Genomic DNA, 21,144 nt, shown 5'->3' with positions numbered 1-21,144 from the left:
TCCACATATATCTATATTACAAACACAATGCATTAGTTTGAAATTTATTTTTTACTAGTTCCAAGAAACGGCCTACCTTCAGTTGGTTTTATAAATATAGCAAGCCATCCATTTAGGTACAGATTATATCATGGTTGAGTGACTGGGTGACTCCTAGGCATTAGATGAAAATGAACCACTGAGAATTCCTGTGCTAAGACTAAAATACAGCAATGTATTTGAGACAGTTTGAAGAATTATAAGTATGGCCTACCGTTTAAGACTAAAATCCTATATTTCCTTACATATTTTAATAATTCATAAGTGGAATCTATTGATTTTGCTGTCTGGCTTAGTGCCTACTTTTAATATTTATACTTATGCTAATAGTATGCATTTGGAAATAAAGTCCACATTTTTAAATGGTCTACTTAGAACAATCCTGAAGCAAGAAAAATGAAAGCTGAGATAACTTTCCCTTAAGCAACTTAATGAGGCTCCTTCATGCTACTTGCTTGTTGGTGGTAGAGCTGGATCAAGCTCTAATTCTAATTCTAGCATCATTTGTTTAAAAATTTTACTTATTTATGCATACAGAAATGGGGTACAGTCAGAAGTGCAGGGGCAGTGAGAGGATTCACCAGAAAGAGGAGCAGAACAGGCAGATCGACAGAGTACACTGCTCATGGGAGTAGTGAGTGAGACAGAGGTCTGCTGCACCATGTGGGTCACCTCTGGGGAGGAGAGCGAACTTGCACTGAAGTGGCCATACCTTGGCTTAGTTTTGCAGTGAAGTGCGCCAACCCACTGGGCCACCAGGGAGGGCCTTAATTCTAGCATCTTGTTCAGTATTCCTGATACCAATAAAATCATGAGCAGGAATTTTCCATATGTTTTGTTTGGAATTATTTAGTCTATGTTTTTCTTAGTATACTACTGTCCTAGCCCCCAATTTCTTGTTCCTATTCTATGTGATCCTGGGATTTTGATTCTATGAATCACACTTTAATGTGAGTATTGGCTTGTTAGGTTCTGCCAACAATCCACTAGAGGGAGACTCCTTCCTCTTTTTCTCCCTATTTCCTTACCACACCAGCCCACTTCTGCACACTAGTAGCAGCAGTTTTCATTCTATCTTGTCTTACATAACCAGCTTCATCCCCTTCCTGTAGGTATACCAAAACTGGCTGATTGTGCTCCTTTGTTAAAAGGTCTGAGTTCCACCAAGCTCTTACGGTATAATAAGCAGTTAGGCAGCATATTGTCTTAAGAGATCTGGGTTCTATCTCCATGGGTAGCCTTCCTCAAAGCTTTAGGTTTTCAAGATTCCACTGTCTGCGGCAGCTTTATTTAGATTTGCTAGCTACTTCCTAAAACTATTTTTAAAAATCTGTTAGTGTTTTACTTTTTTTAGTCCTCTAGCAGCTTAACAATTCTGTTACAATACTAGTGATTTATGTTTACTTGAGTGTGTTTGAATGATAAAAACCTAACAATGCAGAAAGTAGTCATAAATTATAGGGTAAATGGGTTTCCTATTCAGTGGAAATTCCAAATGATTTGTAATGACTTGCCTATTTGAACCAATCCTCACTCAAATAACCACTCACTATAAATAAATCTTTTCTTTTTTAGAATTTACTTGAAGACTGGATGGATGGGTGGATGGATGGATGGGTAATTTTTCTTGTAATTAATCAATGTGCACTTTTCCTATTTGGAGACAGTGTAAGAATTTCTCAGTCAGCTCCATTAGTCATCTGAAAGCTTTAAAATTGCTACTTCTAATCTATTTTATCATGCTTTGTGATGGCATTTCCATATACTTTCAATATATTTAATTTTTCTTGTAAATAAATCAATATATACTTCTACTTACCTGGAGACTGCAAAGGAAGATGCACTGTATCATTTTAACTCTATGGAAAGTATCAATGTTGTATCCATTTATTTGATTAACTCCATTTTAAGAATATCAGCTGAAATACTTTCAGAAAAACAATATCCACTATGGCATCTATTTTCTGTCTGTAGAAGTGTTCAGGTGGCTGAAGATTCCTGGCATAATTGTTTCTTTAATCAAATGAACACTTTCACTAATGTACTTTATGTACAATAGAAGTAGATACATTAAAGCAATGGCTGTCCAGCTGACCAACAGTATCTGTTGTTACTAGTTTTTCCTGTAACTAGTTGTCCTTGTAAAAAATATCCTTTCAGAGTTATTATCACTTGACAGGAATAATCCAAAATTTGTATGAGGTAGTTCTACAATCTCTCTTGATTTTCAGATCTTTTCTGGTAACATTCCTTCCACCTGCCCCACAAACACAGAAAAATAAATATTCCCTCTGTCCTTATGAGACATGCTATAAAAACTATTGTGTCTTGGAAAATGTCAATGTAACCGTATTCAAAGTAAATTGTGGTTTCAGCTTCTTTTTCAAGTTAATAGTAATCTACAAAACTTCTGCATTCATTTGGAGCTTTGCTTTTTCTTCAAATAGTTCCTTAAGTTCTTCACTCAATCTGCCCAGATTTGGGTAATTGTAGGAGCCTGTATCCTTTGACTTTCAACAGTTGTTTATCTTGTGTTCCAGCATATTTTGCAGTTAAAAAAAAAAACAAACTTGTAACAAAAAGGGAAAGAATACCAGGAGATTCACAAAATTACTGTCTAAAACAAGGATTCAGAGCATTTTTAAACAAGTGAAAAAAATGTTGTAGAATAACAACATTTATTTATCAAGAATAAATATCAGACATGTAATGAACACTGACTTGTTTTTTTAAATGCTTCCTGAGTAGGATTCAATAAGTGCACCTTTTACCACAAACCAGTTAACATGTGGCATTTAGCTCTAGACTTGCACATCTAAGGCATAGATGTCTTGGTATACAGATTAAAAGTATTTTAATCAATACTGTTAAATATTCAGTTATTCTTAACAATCAAGATGAAGTCTTTGATTTTGCAAATTTCTTTTAAACTTTTTCTCCAAGCAAAATACTGAGAGATCTAAATATGACTAAGGACATAATAAATTTTCTTTAAATATACTTACCATTTGGGATTGCTATGAAGGTTCATTGTTAAAGCAACCTTCAACAAAACTATCATGCAGAGGAAAAATAGCATTGTGTATTTCAAGTAGTAAAAGTGGAAAAGAAAATTTCAAGTAGATATTTTCATAAGTTAGGGTCAAGCTTTAGGTTTATCTTTCTTGCTTTATCACCAACTTATACAACATGCTATAAAAAATTCACATAAGATTCATATATGGCTAAGACCTTGAAAGACCCTAAACTTATTCATTAAAAGTATTCTCTACTTTATTACTTTTATTTTTTGGTGAACAGCATGCATACATATTTTCATGTATACACAAATGTGCTTGAAAGAAAAGCTGATCAATAATTTTTCTGCTGCGTATCTTTATGTTTTTAGTACTTGTTCTGAAAATGTTTTCTCATCTACAACTGTTAATTTGCCTTCCTGGTATACCTGCTTATACCATCTTTTCCTTACCTTTTCTCTACTTGTCATTATTATCAATGGATCTAAAAACTATGCTATGTCTAGACAAAACTAACTACTTGAACTGAGTAAAGAGCAAGTATAGGAATATCTCCTACTACAGGTATTAAAACCAAAACTATTCACTAAATTGATGATATTTCTAATGCCTACTCTATAATAAAACTAAGTAAAATTTAAATATGAGTAGTTGTAATAAAAATTTCACTTGGCGGCCCTCCCTGGTGGCGCAGCGGGTTAAAGCGCAGCACTGAGAAGCTAAAGCCACTTCCACATGAGTTGGATTCCCACCTGTCCTGGAGGTGACCACATGGCGTGGCAGACCTCTCCTGACCCGCCCACTGCTCCCCTCAGCAGTGTACTTGTCGATCTGCCTGTTCTGCTCCCCACTCTGTCTCTGGTGAAGCCTCTCGCCGCCCCTGTGCCTCTGGCCTGTACCCCAGCTCTGCATGCACAAATAAATAAATCTTTAAAAAAAAATTTTTTTTCACTTGGCTTTAAAGCAGAAGTCTTAGGTGTAAGAAAGTATTCTTCCACAGCAAATAGGCTACTAGTTTTATACATGAGAATATGTATATGTGTATACACACATGTGTGTGTGTATATAGAGACATAAACGTGTCTATATATATATATACACATATATATATATGTATAGAGACACACACACATACACTACATATAAATTATCAAGAATAAATGTCCATTTCCCAAAGTGGGTAGCCATAGGTACTGGGACTTATTTATAGAAAGATTGTATAATTTAAAATACTGGACTATTTATAGAATTACAGGATTCTAAGAAAATTTCCACCATTTCTGAACAATATTAATTTTAGGAAACATTTGTCATTAATTGGTGCAATAATTACTTACCTGTTTCTTGTGTAGAACAGCTTCAGGGAAAAACAATTCATTCTTTTTATGAATGGTCAGATTTAAAATTTTAAAAATTAAAAAAAAAACCCTCAATAATAATTCTCTTGAAAACTGATTTTCAAATAAGGTAGTCATCCAACTCTAAAAAAATTAATAAATTTATATGGCTTTTGCCATATAAAATGAAAAACAGAAATTTAAAACATTTTAAAAGAAATCTAGTTAATACCTTTGTTTATGAAAAAAGTCATAAAACATCAAGAATTTACTTAAGTTTTAGTACAAAACTCTAAAATCAAGTGTATGCTACTTTTTACTTGAAAAGTAATAGAATGGAAGTTCTTTAGTATGTGTATATATATATGCATTACCTATATTAATCCTTGAGGTCTTTACAAATTAAAAAAAATTCAATTTCAATACAAACATCTGTTAAAATGTTTTTAAATCTAACTTTTTAACTTAAATCATTTTAGATGATTTCTGCTTTCAGTAACTACAGAAATACAATGAATGAACATTATGCTCTCCTTCCATCCAAGCAAAAACTCAAATTTTATATGAATCATTATTTTTCTTATTTGCATTTTAAAACCAGCTCAAAAAAAAAAAAGTTTAAAATCTTAAGATTAAACAAATAGTATAGGGCCTCCCTGGTAGTGCAAGGGGTTAAGTCTCAGCTCTGTGAAGCTATAAGTAGCCACTATAGCATGAGTTTGACCCCTGGCAAGGGAACTGACCCACATGACATGACTTGCCCGCTGCTCCTCTCAACAGTGCATTTCAATCAATACATCTGTTCTGGTCCCCACTCTGTGTCCAGTGAGTCCTCTTGCTGCCTGCCCCCCACAACTCTGGCCTATACCCCAGTTCTTATATGCATAAATAAATCTTTTTAAAAATAGTATAGATCACTGAAAATAAAACTTTTTTGAAATGAAGACATTTTTAACTAAATGTCAAGTATTTTTAACTTTGTATAAATAATATAAGCTGACTACAGCTTACACCTGCCACATATTAGATAAGGTGTCTCAAATGGAGTAACACTAAAACAAGCCATAGTAACACCCTTTATACTTAACTGGAAATATATATGCTCTCATTTTCTTTAAAGGCATTATTGAATAAAATTAACATACTTTTCCACCAATTTACTCTCTAGCCCTTGTATATAAGGATCTCTAACAAAGAATTGTCTTCTATAACTGCAGATTTCTAAAATATATTATCTTAAAAAAAAAAAAACCCTAACCCACTATGCATTTTAATAAATTTCTACATTAAAAAAACAAAAATATTTTATGGCTTACAATTAAATTTAATGTATGACCATGTTCCAGGGATTGAAAAATCTATTGGCAGCCAACAGCTCAAAGGATGACAACATTCCTGGCAATTTTAAGCTTAATATTTTAAAAGAAAACTAGTCACAGTAATTTTAGAAAAATTTTGAGATGGCTCTATTTTAAAAACATACCACCAACAAATACAAGGGAGACAAATAAGAAAATAGATTGTATCTCTGTAAACTTGTTTCATTTCAAAATGTATTCTTTAGGGTCAGGAGATGTCCTATACAAATGAAATCAAACATTTGTTCCCTTTACTTTGAAAATAGTTACAGTACAAAGAACTACAAGCTCCAAGTGTACAGCTGCTTATATTGCTGGCCAGTGATATAGATGAACAAGGACACAAAGATGCTTATTCAATTATCTAAGCGTCATAATTTGTATAGTGAAGTTATCATAGATCAACTATGGAAAAATTAGAAAACATTATATATGAATACCAGTCCTTGTGTTTAACATTACACAAGATACCAAGGTATTATACATTCACTGTGTTAAAAACTGTATATACATATTTTGTGCATCTTTAACACTACAAAGTTTACAGTTTTTTAATCTCTCAAAATTCTGAGTTGAAAAAAAGTCTTTTTCTCTTGACAAAGGAAAGTGATATTTACTGATGGATTATGTTCATGAGTTTTTTCAAATTCTTTGTTTTGTAAAAGATACTTTGTCAATGTCTTTTACTGGTGTCCTCATGAGGAAAAATTCACCACCATGAAGGTTTTGAGCAGATATTTTCACATCTTTGCTGGTGAGCATTATGGTATACATATTAAAATATGTATGAGTCCACAGCAATGTGAAATATAAAATTTTGCTATTAAGTCTATTTTGGTCTCACAGTGAAGTTCATTTTTTTCATTCAGCCATGTTATCCCTTATTTGATCAACTCGAAGAGCTAGGTCTCTGAAAGAGGGACGCTGATTTACATTATTGTTCCAGCATTCTGTCATGATCATATAAATCTGTAAGAGAAAATAAAATTATAATGAACACAAAAGTACCAACTTTGAACTGGTAGAAGACATGAATTTGGAACTCCTACTGAATTTTCCAAAACAGGCATGTATTATGGCAATGCCTAGATTCACTGATACGATTGTGCTATTTGTATAAAAGCGAATTAAGTAGGTCAGGTAATAAAGTAGCCTAAAATTTTTAGGTAAACAGAGGAAGAAAATACATGATAACTACAGATAAAGAAATTTTGTGTTACCTCATCTGGGCATCCATCTGGTCTTGGTAATCTTCCATTATTCTTTAAAAGTTCTATCAAATGAAACACAATCATTTGTCCTTGTTTGTCATTGCCAATCATACGCATAAATTCCTGAAACACAAAAAACCCTTCTCAATGAGATTTTTTGGACATACTTAATTTGATGCAGAATTTTCCCTCAATAGCTTCTAGTAAGTTTTATGTTTGAAACCTTTTGAAAATATACTACCTTTAATGATCAAAAACTTCCTTTATAAGTCATCTTTCAGAAAAAACTGTTAGCCATTTCCTTAACTTTAATATATTCAACATAAATTCCCCAAGAAGAGCCCAAAAACAAAAATGTATGCTTTGGATTTTTGTTGTTGTTTAATATATTATATTTCAAATAAATATATTATATCTCAATGTTAAAGAACACATAGTAAAAAGAAAATGCAGAATGAATATGAAGCATAAATACAATGAAAACACTGAAATATTAAAAATTCATAAAATTAAACTTAAGCTACAGAAATATTTATAGCAAACCACTTATGTATTTTAGATACAGAATGCTCTTATAAACTGGTAAGAAAAATTACCAGTAAAAAATTAGCAAACATGTCTGGAAAGCATTCTGATATAATAAACTTTTAAAGAATTCATAATCTTTCACCTATAACTATTCTAACATGACAATCAATAATAAACATTTATGTGTAAAGATGTTCACTACTCATTGAAGCATTTCTTAAAAAAATTGAAAAATGGAAAATAAGTGTGCAAAAATTGACAGAATGCTACCCTGAAGTCAGAAGTCGTATTTTCAGTAAATATTCACTAATATAGTAAAGTACCATGCCATAATACTAATAGAAAAGGTATCAAATTTTACAGTATCACCTTCATTTTACAAAATATATATATATAATAGAATTTTACTTTTATATATAAATTAAAAGAAGCCTGAAATAAAGTATACCACAATATTAAAACGGTTATCTTTGAGTAGTTGAAATAGATTATTTTTATTTTCTCTTTCATACTTTTCTATCTAAAAAATACTGCAATGACTAGGAAAAATGACATGAAAATGATTTTAAAAAAAGATTATTTATGCATACAGAACTGGGGTACAGGCCAGAGGTGCAGGGGTGGTGGGAGGATTCACCAGAGACAGAGGGGGAGCAGAGCAAGCCGACTGATGAAGTACACTGCTGAGGGGCGCAGCGGGCAGGTCAGAAGTGGTCTGCTGTGCCATGTGGATCACCTCCCAGGCGGGGACTGAACTCATGCTGAAGTGGCTTTAGCTTCTTAGTGTTGTGCTTTAACCCCCTGCACCACCAGGGAGGGCCCAAAAGTCATTTTTATTTTAAGTTTTACAACAATTTCTAGAATGAATCAGTTTATTGGGTCTATTAAAATTATCGTAAAAGAGGGCCCTCCCTGGTGGCACAAAGGGTTAAAACACAGCACAAAGAAGCTAAAGCAACTTCAGCATGAGTTAGATCCCCGCCCTCGAAGTGACCCACATGGCATGGCAGCCCCCTCCTGACCCGCCCGCTGCTCCCCTGAGCAGTGTACCTCATCAGTCTGCCTGTTCTACTCCACACTCTGTCTCTGGTGAATCCTCTCACCACTCCTGTACCCCAGTCCTGTATGCATAAAAAAATAAATCTTTTTAAAAAATTATCATAGAAGAATATACTAAACAGTGCTTCAAGCTTCCCTTTTTAAAATTCAAGTTAATGGATATAGGGTTTCTTTTGCTGGACAGTCTTACAAGTAAACAAGAGATTTTAAAATGAAACAATAATTTATTATTATTCTTTGGAAAATGCTTTGCTCATATTTTAAAAAGTTGGAACTAAATAAACAACATACTGACCGCTGGTGGACTTTTACTCTTCTCAATATATGTGAAAAGTTCATACAGAACCACTCCAAAGCTCCAAACATCTGAGGCCACAGAAAATTTGCTCTCTGTAAGTGATTCCGGAGCATACCTGTAAAATAAGGTAAGCATTTAAAAGATAGTTACTAGATGTGCCAACTCTTGATTTTACATGCATCACAGAACTGAAAATACAAACACACACACACAAGGTGCACAGAAAAGAATTTACAGAGGCCAGCAGCCAGCCTAGCAGCTTCCATCCTTAAAAAGGCCTGCTAGCAAAGTTAACAATTGACTGGCACTTAGGAACATAGATTTCAGAAGAGTTTCCACAATTCCTTAGATGGTAAGAGTGGCACAACTGTACCTAAACTGTGCAAACAGTATTCTTTATGCTGAACACCTGCTTTCCTTTTGGAAACTTAGAATTTTAATGTGTCAGGAAGAGAGAGCCTATGAGATCAGTCCCAATAAAAACCTCAGGCACTGAGTATCTAATGAGTTTCTTCAGTAGACATTTGATGTCTGTGGTCACAACTCACTGCTGAGGGAATTAAGTGAGTTCCATTATTACTACCAGGAGAGAACCCTTGGAAACTTGGATTTGGTTTATTCCAGATTTTGCCACAGACACCTTTCCCATTGCTAATTTTGCTTTGTATCCTTTCAGTCAAAGATTAAGACAACAATTTGGCCAATGGATCGTGAATATTATCAGGTTTCCACTGGTAAGTGGATTCTTTTCACAGAGGATTGTGACAGATCTGTTTAATGTCAATAAGATTAAAAATATAAATCATACAAACGATCTCTTAAAATACAATTTAAGTTCTTAATGGCTTCTGCTGGATTTCTATAGCACTTATAGTCCATATTATAAGTATGTAATACTGCATTCTTTTTATATTTAGTTTAAAACTCATTTACTTTTAAATGTGTTAGTTTGTAATCCCATATGTGGACTGTGACTTCCTTGATACAGTGCTTCTTCCCCTATTGCTTGCAAAATATTCTTTGATTTTCATGAAAACATTATTTGTAATTTACTCCCATCCAAAGCCATTTTTCTCTCCTCCATTATTTATGTAAGGATAAGTATAAATCAAGGAAGAAAAAAATATATAAATTCAAATAATGGTGTTGGGAAAGTGGACATGAAAGAGAACTACATCACTATCTCACACCACATACAGAAAATAGTTCAAAATGGATTAAAGACTTGGATGGAAGACCTGAAACTATAAAATACATAGGAGAAAACAAAGGCAAGATATTCCACAACATTTGCTTCAATGATTGTTTAGAGTCTCTACTACTGCATAGGAAACAAAAGTGACAAAATGGAACTACATCAAACTTAACGATCATGGTGAAATCAATGATGAATCAAAATGAATTATGCTATTTCTGATTTTTATAGAAGCTTCTTATTTAGTGATTCCTAAAGTCAAACATCAGAGTTTGATACATTCCATTCTCCCCAACTTATTAACTGAAAGACTACTATGCCTTTTACTATATACCTTACCTTGTAAGTTAGAATCTGAGCTATATTTTACATTGTATTACTTTTGAAAATTAATGAAATGATTTACCTTATTTTGAACAATATAAAATTATTATTACAAGTTTTACATCATCTAAAGCTCATCTTGATTGCCCTTATGTTTCATGACAAGGAACATAAAACTAGATATGGAAGTAAATACTTAAAAATAGAAGTAATCTTGGAAGATGGCACTTTAGTGGATATGCTTTGCTAGCCTCATTGTAAACATAGCTCTACACATATCCTGCAACTTATTTGTATTGAGAAATAGTATTTCATAAAATTAATATACTACTTGAAAAAATGAATGAAACTTTTTCTGTGACAAAATAAATGTGATTTGCTTATGAGGAATGGTATTACCCAATGGGCTGTATAAAGTACACCCATTCTTCATAAACAGACTCAACATCTGAGGCACCATAAATTTTGCCACATTTAAATCATGTATTTAAAATATGATTAAGGATGTTATTGAAAAATACGGTATTGAAGTTCATAATATTCTGCTTTGCAACATTCTCTAAATGTATCACTTTATACAAGATGTGTCTAAATGAGACTAACACTATGATTTTAATTAAATTGAAAAATCTTTTTGGCATACTTCCCAGAAATTGAGAAAATGAATGGCTCTAGTGATTGAAATATAAATCCACTTTCAAAGTCAAGTAGGTTTAATTCTTTCTTTTCAATAAAATTGAAAAAATAACGAACCTAATTGCCAGTTAACAAATTTTAATAGTAGATCATCATGTACCTTTTTGCTATGTATCTCAGAAACAAAGATGAGCTAATTAGAGGGTGGGGGAAGCTTCATTTTTTAACATTAAGAAATGCTACAGTTAAGAAAGAAAAGAAATTAAATGTTACAGAAAAACTTTTTAATGTACCCAAATTTGTGATTTATTCATACTGCTTTGGTAAATTATATCCTGATAACAGCTCCAATAATTCAATTCAGAAGAAAAATTAACTTACAAGCTTTGTGCTGAGAAGAAATTTAAAAATTAATATCAATTCATATACATATTCTGGTTATTAAAAAATAGGTGATCTAAAGATCTTGCAAGTACAAAATATCACTTTATGCAAAATTCTGAGTGATGTGGAAATAAAAAATTTAAGGAGAAATTTCTACAAAAAAAAATATGAAGTTTCTACAAAAAAAAATATTTGATCCTACACTTTTTGAAGTGGGTTAGAGTGGATATCTAGTCTAGCTGTGGTATTTAGACTCCACTGGATACAACTACAAGACTGATACAGCTATTAGATGTTAGATTTACAAAACTTCAGAAAATTGCAATTATTCAGATTTACAAAGAAAAAATTTAGCTGTATTTTTAAAATGTACAAGAAAGGACACAGTTTTTCATATTTCTTAGTGGGCACACATACGCACACATACACAAAGGGCCAGAAAACCAGTGGCCGAGATTCCTGAAAAAATTGCCTACCATAGTCATCTGTCTGCTATTAGCCTCTTATAAATGTAGTGTGTCCTTTATACCTACCATTAGTACTCAAACTATTGGTTTCAGACCCATTTATATTTAAGAACTATTAAAGTCCCCTAAAAGCTTTTGTGTTTTTTTATTATATAAAATATTAAAATGAAAAAATGTAAAGGACTCATTTAAAAATTCATTACTGTAAAACTATGAAATATAAAGCAATGAAAAATAACTTTTCCCAAAACAACAAAAAAAATAGAAAAACAAGTTTAATTTTTGATTTCATAAAGACACCATATAGCCTCTATAAAATTTCACTATGTACTATGAAAAAATGAGTAACAAAGACAAGTAACATTTCAGTATTAATATGAAAGCATTTCTGACCAGAGATTCCCTATAAGGGGGTACCCAAAGATACCCATACTTTGAGAACTGTTATTCTCCACCAAAAGTAGAACTGTCTTCTCAAAATATGAATCTTCCCATATTACTTGCCTGGGTAAAACATCTAATTTCTCACCTACACGCTCTACTGAAGAAGGCCTGAACTCATTAAGATGACATATGGGTCTCCCAAGTAACTTTCCAGGCTTAGTTATTCCCAATTCATTATGTAGTTATGCCATTTATTTGCAAAGATCCTGGTTGCCTTAAAGTCCTCCTCATGCGATGTCCTTTCTCTTGTCTATCTGTAAACTACTAATCAGTAGTTGAGGTGTCACCTATCAGTTGTGGTTTTCTCTAATTTGAATGCTCAGCATAACTAAATGCACTCTTAAGTTTTCCCATCGTCTTAATTATTGCACCCACACCCTACATTGCAATGATTTGATTACACATTTGATTTTTCCTAAACTACGTGGTCTTAAAAGGAAGGGGTAATGGGTAGTGGGACCATGCTAGCTGAATTTGCCTGCCCTGTCAAATTTTTCCTTTTAACTCAACCTTAGTAGTAAGGCACAGTTCCCAGTTTGTTGCTGGTTGTTTTTTTTTTCCTGTGTTAAACCTGTATTCTTGTACCAAGCCCCTTCTATGATGTTTGGAACACAATAGATGGTTAATAAATGTTTATTAAATCATATTCACTAAGTATGTCCCAAACTGGAAACTCATATAATAAATCTTTATGAGTTAACAGTTAATTCCATTCAACTCCTTTAACTTTTCATTCTGGAAAAAGAATGAAATTGATTAATAATTTGGACATGACCAAACAGTCAAGTTTAGATGAGTGTTACTTCTTAGTTTCCTTACCCTCTAAAGATCATTAGATGACAATATTGATAACTATCATGTTATATAAATATAAACTATCATTAATTTCTTAAAAATTAATTACCTCTTTATACTCCCTTATATTTATAAAAAAAATTGAAACATAAATAAGAAAACAAGGTGCAACCATGTACTTGTCACTTAGCTAAATTCATTGGCCACTTTATATCAACTACTTCCTGTCTTGTTCCCACTGTACTTACACACAGTGAATTTTGGATGTTACAGTATTTCAACCACAATTACTTTCAGTATACATCTCTAAAAAATAAAATTCTTCTTTAAAATACATTCACAAAATGTTTTAGAATATAAATAGAAATAATGTTTACCATATAAAACTAGAAATAATGTTTACCATATAAAAAATTAAATTTGCATGCTCATGATTCATAACTATCAAAAATTCCCTTTTGCTACAAATTGTTTTACCATAAAAATGTCAATGCCCTTATAAATTGTTTCTTCTGTAAAATAATCCATTTGTCCCAAATGTAAATTGGGTCTTTCTGACTTGATTTCCTTCCAAACAATAAAAGTAACTGGGATTAGTTGGATAACTTATAGGCACAAAATAAAATGAAGATAACTAACACATATGGATAGCCCATGAACTTATCAGTAGCAAAATAAATAATCAACACATTTGTAATGACTTTGATAAATCCCCTAAAATATTTATAAGTGGACAACTACATTATTTATATTAGCAATTCATATTTTCAAGTCAGATAACCCAAACAGTAAATAAAAATACTTAATTAAAATAAATACAACCCACCCTTTAACAAACATAAACGTATTTTAGCAAATGATTAGACTGGAATTGTATTTGAAATATATCAAAAAATTTATATATAATTTCATTGACCCACCCATATAAAATATATCATAAGTGAACAAGGATATGAATAGAAATAATGTTTACCATATAAAAATTAAGTTTGCATGCTCATAATTTGTTCAAAAATTCCTTTTTGCTTCAAATTGCTTTACCATAAAAATGTCAATTGATTCCAGAGTAATATGAAATTATAAATGACAAATTCTTAATATAGTGAAAATAAAGTTAATGTTTCTGTTCTAAAATTTCACTTTATTGTACTAAAATATACCCACCAGAATATGGGACTTTCCCCAGGTTCTTTTACTTTGTAGTATTCTTTGTCTTGTGGCAAGACTTTGGTTAACCCAAAATCTCCAATTTTAACTCTGTTTTCATTCTCTACCAATATATTCCTTGTTGCCAGATCCCTGTGAATATACCTTTTTGTGCCAAGATACTCCATACCCTGTGGATAAAATATTTTTGTTAGTTTTATGAACATAATTTATAAGATCTTACCTCCATATACCCCCTTCATTATCAAAGAAATATTAAGAGATTTTTTAACAATTACTTAAGCATGCTCTTTTCTTCATAACAAATTGCCAGGATATGGCCCTCCCCAGTGGCACAATAGGTTAAAGCATAGCACTGTTGCAGCCACTGTAGCATGAGTTTGATCCCCAGCCAGGGAGGTGACCTACATGGTGTGGCAGACCTCTCCCAACCTGCTCACTGATTCCCTCAGCAGTGTACTTCGTCAGTCTGCCTGTTCTGCTCCCCAACTGTCTCTGGTGAATCCTCTCATCGCCCCTACACCTCTGGCCTGTATCCCAGTTCTGTATGCATAAATAAATAAATCTTTTTTAAAAAAAACTGCCAGAATATTAGTTACCTTGCATATCTGAGATGTGTACTGCAGAAGTCTTTTATGATCTATCCGTTCCTTATGCTTTTGGAGATAATCTCGTAAACTTCCATATGGTAAATACTCCATAATTAATCTCAAATTACGCCGGCCTTTTCACACACAAATGAGAACATAATGTTTTATTTTGTCATATTTTATTGATAAAATATTAGAAAACAAACATATATATTTGATTATAAATTAAAGATGTTAAGGAAATTTGATTATAAATTAAAGATGTTAAGGAAAATGCTTTTTAAAAAAAATAGTTTATTTTTACTTCATTTTGTGCCTTTTTCCAGCTCAGTTGTAATGCCCATGGGCTTCCCACCACCACGGCATCCGTGTGCCATCACCATAGTCCTGTCCACTCCCCGCCCCCCCAATTTTTGACCCCATTCCCCACTCCACCCCTGTAAAATGTCTCTGGTATATAGTTGTTGATTATTATTTTTTCCTCCCTTGGTCCTTTATACTCCGGCTATGAGTGGAACCAGTATTAGAAAAGGCTTTTTAATGAAACAGTTTTAAAAGGAGCTTTAAAATAGTTATGTTAGTGTTCTTAACCTTTATAATATGCTGATGAGAAAAATTACTTTCTTTTTATCAACAATGAACAAAAAGCATTTATTTCAAAAGTAGGATTTTCATAGAAAATGTGAGTAAAAGTATTCTTTCTTTAAAAATTATATTTTCTGGCTAAGTTTAAGAAAGAATGGAAACCAACACTCTCAGTGGAGAGAATGATTAACCAACTAGCCCGAACTTCCTGTAGGTAGGGCCCACAAATACCAAGCACAATCTCCGGTTATACCGAATGTCTCTCTTTCTGGGCACTGGCATATTCATAAGTCCAGATCTTAAGAATTAGTTGTTTCTACTGCCAAGGATGCTAAAGACATACCTTGAGTTCAAAATAGTTTCAATAGGCAACATACCAGCACTGTAGCACACTCCCTTGTACTTTACAATGTTGTCATGCTGCAGAGATTTAAGGATCTCAATTTCCCTTTCAAAGTCTCTGAGGTGCTCTTCAGTACTGTGCTGGAGCTTTTTCACAGCCACCACCTCCCCTGTGTTGTCCTGAAGGGGGTCATACCGGCACATCTCCACACTTCCAAAATTACCCTAAAGAACACTTCATATTAAGACTCAAGTTCTCTTGAAAAATTACTAGTAAATTCTAGTTTATATAGGTAATTCCTGCAGCTAAAATTTGTAGGTATCTGTCTAAGCAACTTTACATTAAGCAACTTTGAGAACAAAAGGAAATACTATTTCGAGAGGAAGGTAGGAACCCTGTATACTGATGTCTTCAAAAGAAATTATAGGTTGACAACTTCCCAAAAGGGGGAGGGAGCATTGAAACAAATCACTACCACTATTTTTTTTAATTTCCAGAAACTCTGCTTCTTCAAATATACTCTTTGATAATCAATGTCAGCAACACTGGGATGGATGGGTTATGGGTTAAATGTCTATACCCACATTATAAAGCCCTAAATTCCTCAGAGACAAGGTCTCTAGAAGGCAATAAATAGTTCATAGAATGAGGTTTTAATCCTACAAGGTTTGTGCCTTTTTAAAATATAAGAGGAAGAGAGAGCACAAATCTACATTCCATGAGAACACACAGAAAAGGCCACACCTTCACCAGAAACTGATCCCTACTGGGTATCTGATAGTAAACTTTCAGCCTCTAGAACTGAAATAAAATCCATTGTTTAAGTCACCCAGTTGATGGCATTTTGTTATGGCAGCTCTAGCAAACTAACATAAAGTCTAATTTATTTGCTCAAGAAAGCAGGAAATTTTTAACTATAGAGATGTTTCTTATTTTTATTAAAGGTAGTTTTTAAAGAACTTATCTCTTTTTACTTAGGACATTATTTAGGTTTCTCATGTTAAAGAGGTGGTGACACAAGCTATGCAACCTCTGTCGACAGGTACGAATGGAGGGGAAATGCTCTGAAAAATCAGACTTTCCATGCTAACTTATGTTATGACCTCCCTTTTTTGTATAATCATGAATATCAAAATATTCTGAGCAACCTTCAGTTTACAATTGGATTGCCTCAGCCTCAGAAGGCGCTACCTGGCCCTGACAAGCAAGTACTGCACCAGGGTGAGAAATTCCTCTTGAAGTCAAGTCATTAAACAACTGGCTGGTTAATAAAAACAAATGGCTGTTACTGCAAAGTCTCTCTCACTGCCAAATCTTATCACTATCTCACATAGCCTTCTATTCAGTTTCTAAATAACCACTCAAGCTTTCTACCATCTAGTTTTTAGATATAGAAATTCACCCAAGTCACCTATTCAGAGCTAATCAGGTTTTTTACTGTCTAGACTTCAAGGAAACTCACTTGAACTTTCTAACAAGTTTTTCAAAGAACTTTACTGTAATTTGATTTACAAGAAATTTCCTCTTCCTGCTTTCACTTTACCCCCTAGGATGTTTCTATGAGAATAAAAGTCATTATGTAAAGGATAATGTTTAAGGGACTTTATTTTGGTTAATCTTCACTGTGGTAAATATAGTAATATTAGTCTTAAACTTTGTGAATCTATGTACCTGTTTTAACCTTGATAGATTGATTTTTAAAATGTTATAATCTCAACTAAAGGTCAAAACCAGACTATTGTTAGCAAAAAGGTGATTGTAATCTCAGCCCATTTCATATGCTAATGTCATCCCTCAGCCTGCTTGAAATGTATAAAATAAACCTTTGCTGAAGGCAGAGCAGGAAGACTTGCACCCAACTCCCATTCCCATGTCTTCCTCGCTCCCGCTCCCCTTTTCCCCCTTTTTCTAGGAATCTCCGCTCACTGATGCTGTTCCCACCTTGAGACCCTGCCTGTTCTGCCCCTCAATAATCCATGATTGGGGACAAAGAGTCTCCGGCAAAGTGGATTTTGGAAATGAAGTTATTTTTCTAGATAAAATAGTCAATGATTATGTTTTAATTCTTTTAAAAATTATTATATCTTACCTTGCCAAGTTGCTGTAGAAACTTCAAATGTCTCTCTTCAAACTGTGTAGGGTCTCGGTCTTCAAAAGCACCAGAAAACCCTAGAGCTCCTATTCTCATATTTGGTAGCATATCATTTTCTGTTAATAGTTCATAATCTGGAGGAAAAGAATATTACCACCATATAATGGCAACTACCTTCTCTGGGTTAAACTGATAAGATTCAAACAGAAAAAGTTAGAAATACTAGATATAAACTGATAAAGGGCAACTCTAATAATATATCTCATATTAATGAGAGCCTTTAATTATTATCCATAATTCAATGTGCTATCATAGACTATTAACTGACATTAAAATTAAGTTACTGAAGGGAAAAAGTCTTTTTTATAAATAGGAAGACTGCTCAGTCAAGGAGACTACAACATGTATAAAATCAGAAAAATCAAATGGACATAAAAATTAAGAGTCTAAAAGACATTAAAGAACTTAAAAAGAGACTACAGAATTAATTAGGATTTGTAACTTTAAGAAGACAGAAATATAGTTAGATGGTTGAATCATTAAGATCACTCTTTCAATACATACCTGGAGTAAATAAACTATTAAGATCTCGTATGATGGCTCTGAAAGAAGGTCTAAAATCTGGTTCATAATCCATACAATTATTAATAAGATTTGCTAGTTCTGTCCACTTTGGAGCAGGAAGCTGGTGCCTATCTTCATAAAACTGCAGCTTCTATAATTAAAGAATCCCATGTTGAGAATGAAATGTATAATGCCATATTAACTATTTTTAATATTATATAGGTTAAATATATCATATCATGTCAGGACTCAAATAGAGAGTAATTCCAACTTCTTAGTCTACATGAACTTACTCTTTGAGAATCCAAAGCACTCAGTGGCTTATCTCCGCCACTGCAAATTTCCCACAAAGTGGTGCCAAAACTCCATTTGTCAGTTGCTAAGTTTAGATTTTTAGGATTTTCAATGCATTCAGGTGGTACCCAAGGTATTCTCTCCTGAAGAACTTTTAAATGATAGGAAAAAAGGATGGTCAAATATTCCCAGAAGCAAACAATTCTTTTATATGCAAACTAATCATTTCCAAACTAATTTGAGTAATCAGATTTCAGTTGTTGGGGACTGATGGGAGAATGTATATGCACATGCACACACTTCAGCGCTACAAAACAACTTTTGAGATATTCTGATTCAATAGCTCAGCAGTAACCAAGACAGCTTTATGGGTCTTAACCCATAATTAGCTCAAATAATTAGCTCAAAGTCACACAACTTACTAGTAGCACAGAAAGAATTACTGTGCTACTAAATTTCCTCCCATTAGGCCATAATGTCTCAGCTATATCCCACTTTCTCATAGTAGTTCTACAATCAAAATTTATTCTCATTTAAAATGTATCCTAACAGTCTCTTGATTTTTTTTTTAGTATTTATAATGTGTGAGTAGTAAAGGTACTATTAAAGTCATTTCTACCTTTTTTAATGATCAGATACCAGTTGTAACTCTAACTTGTTGATACAAAACCAAGGAACAACACATATTTATTATTATGACAAATGGATGAATAAACTATATACCAAAGTATTCTGGGTAATGAAGTGATATAGGTAGGTTTTCTGTTTATTAGATCATGGCATTTCCCAAGTAAAGTTTCTGTAGTCTTTGACACCATTAAAAAAAATGGTATAGAAAGAAAGCAAGGCATTCTAGCGCCACCTTTTGGTAATGTTACAGACAGAGATAGGTAAGTAAAGAATGAAGGATAATTGGTATACAGAGGTAAAGCAAGGTAAGTATATCTGCAGTATAACTAAGATTTAAGAGTTCAGGTTCCTTTCTCAACTATACCAATACATTTTCTCCACTTTCACCTTCCAATGTAAGGGAAAAACTTCCTTGAGTAGCAGATCTAAGGTCCTATAACATTTTCTGCTCTGTTCTCTCTTTTTTTTTTTCAGGGGGGAGCGTGAATGTAGTCCTCCACTATCACAAATTATGCAGTCAAGTTTCCCACATTTGGGGAAATTGCAGGGGTCAGCACATCCAGAGTGCAATGGATAAGCCTCACCCTGGGAAAACCACGTTTGTGATCATGGTATCTCCCCTGCCAGGTAAGTATGTTTTGTGTTTTCAATGTTGAGTCAGTCATCAAGTTTAAGTAGTATTGACTCAAATAGTATATCATTATCAGTGTACAAAAGTAGACCAATTTAGATTCTAAATTTAGAATATTCAATTAGAAAAATTAGCTGAGAAAATGAAATACAATTATAACACTATTTGGACTTAAAAAACTCAATTGTTTGACTGACTTTAAATTTAATCATGTTGAGTAGAATGTTAATGACAAAATAAACTTTAAATGTCAGAATTAGCTGAACAATTAAACTAAAAGATTTCAAACTAGACAATATATCTTCTCAGTTTTTAATTTAATGATTAAAACAATTTACTTGTAGTTCAAAAAACTCAAAGATACTAGAAAATGTCACATTAAAAATGGATAAAATCTGACTTTCCACACATAACTAGGGTTTAACACTATTTAAAATAAGCTTACAACTGTAACTTATAAAAAAGGAGAAATAGGTGCCCTCCCTGATGGCACAATGAGTCAAAGCACAGCACTGTGAAGCTACCGCAGCTACAGCAGCATGAGTTCGATCCCCAGCCAGAGAAGTGACCCACATGGCATGGCAGACCTCTCCTGATCTGCCCATTGCTTCCCTCAGCAGTATATTTCAGCACATCTGCCTGTTCTGCTCTCTACTCTGTCTCTGGTGAATCCTCTCACCCCCTGCATCTCTGGCCTGTACCCCAATTCTATATGCATACAGAAATCTTTTTTTTAAAAAAAAAGGTGAAATGGTCAGAGACTAGGCTATAACTATAATTTAATTGAGATTGATAAATATGGCAGGCAGCTAAGTTACATTACTAATCAAGAACATGTCAGTAAAATGGAGTTTAAGAAAATTAAAAACATGAATTTTATGCTACTCTCCAAGTTAGTAAAGTTAAATGAAGTCCCTGTAGAACTTACTGTCCTTGGGCAAAACTGTAATACTAATTCCCGGATCACTAAGTTTGATGAAAGGAGGATTTCCTGTTTTCCTGTCTTCTTCTCTGATAAGTAGAATATTTTTGGCGCACACATTTCCATGAATAAGGATTTTTTCTTCCTATGAAAGTTAAATATACATACAATCAAATATCAAATTATAAGTATTTGAACCCTTAATATGTCCAAGGTCCAAAAACTGATTTAAGG

The 21,144-nt window shown here is 33.1% G+C and overlaps 1 protein-coding gene across 2 annotated transcripts in view; it reads right to left on the bottom strand.

Moving 5' to 3' along the window:
* Positions 1–5,877: 5,877 nt before the first annotated feature.
* The window catches only part of JAK2 (Janus kinase 2), a 65,864-nt gene continuing 50,597 nt past the window's right edge, over positions 5,878–21,144 (bottom strand). Inside the window, exons 15-24 of one of the 2 annotated variants that reach the window (XM_004677643.2) lie at positions 20,917–21,055; positions 18,727–18,878; positions 18,434–18,584; positions 17,867–18,003; positions 15,812–16,001; positions 14,859–14,983; positions 14,257–14,429; positions 8,845–8,962; positions 6,972–7,085; positions 5,930–6,720 (exon numbers count right to left, since the gene is read on the bottom strand). In XM_004677643.2, coding sequence (XP_004677700.1) covers positions 6,613–6,720; positions 6,972–7,085; positions 8,845–8,962; positions 14,257–14,429; positions 14,859–14,983; positions 15,812–16,001; positions 17,867–18,003; positions 18,434–18,584; positions 18,727–18,878; positions 20,917–21,055 — 1,407 coding nt within the window. In that variant the 3' untranslated portion in view covers positions 5,930–6,612. Of the gene's footprint in view, positions 6,721–6,971; positions 7,086–8,844; positions 8,963–14,256; positions 14,430–14,858; positions 14,984–15,811; positions 16,002–17,866; positions 18,004–18,433; positions 18,585–18,726; positions 18,879–20,916; positions 21,056–21,144 lie in introns of both variants that reach the window. The other variant, XM_012721581.1, reaches the window with a different exon arrangement.

This window comes from Condylura cristata, unplaced genomic scaffold, assembly GCF_000260355.1.
Source record: "Condylura cristata isolate star-nosed mole 26May11 unplaced genomic scaffold, ConCri1.0 scaffold00006, whole genome shotgun sequence".
NCBI classification, from domain to species: Eukaryota; Metazoa; Chordata; class Mammalia; order Eulipotyphla; family Talpidae; genus Condylura; species Condylura cristata.
This window is presented reverse-complemented; position numbering and strand designations above follow the sequence as displayed.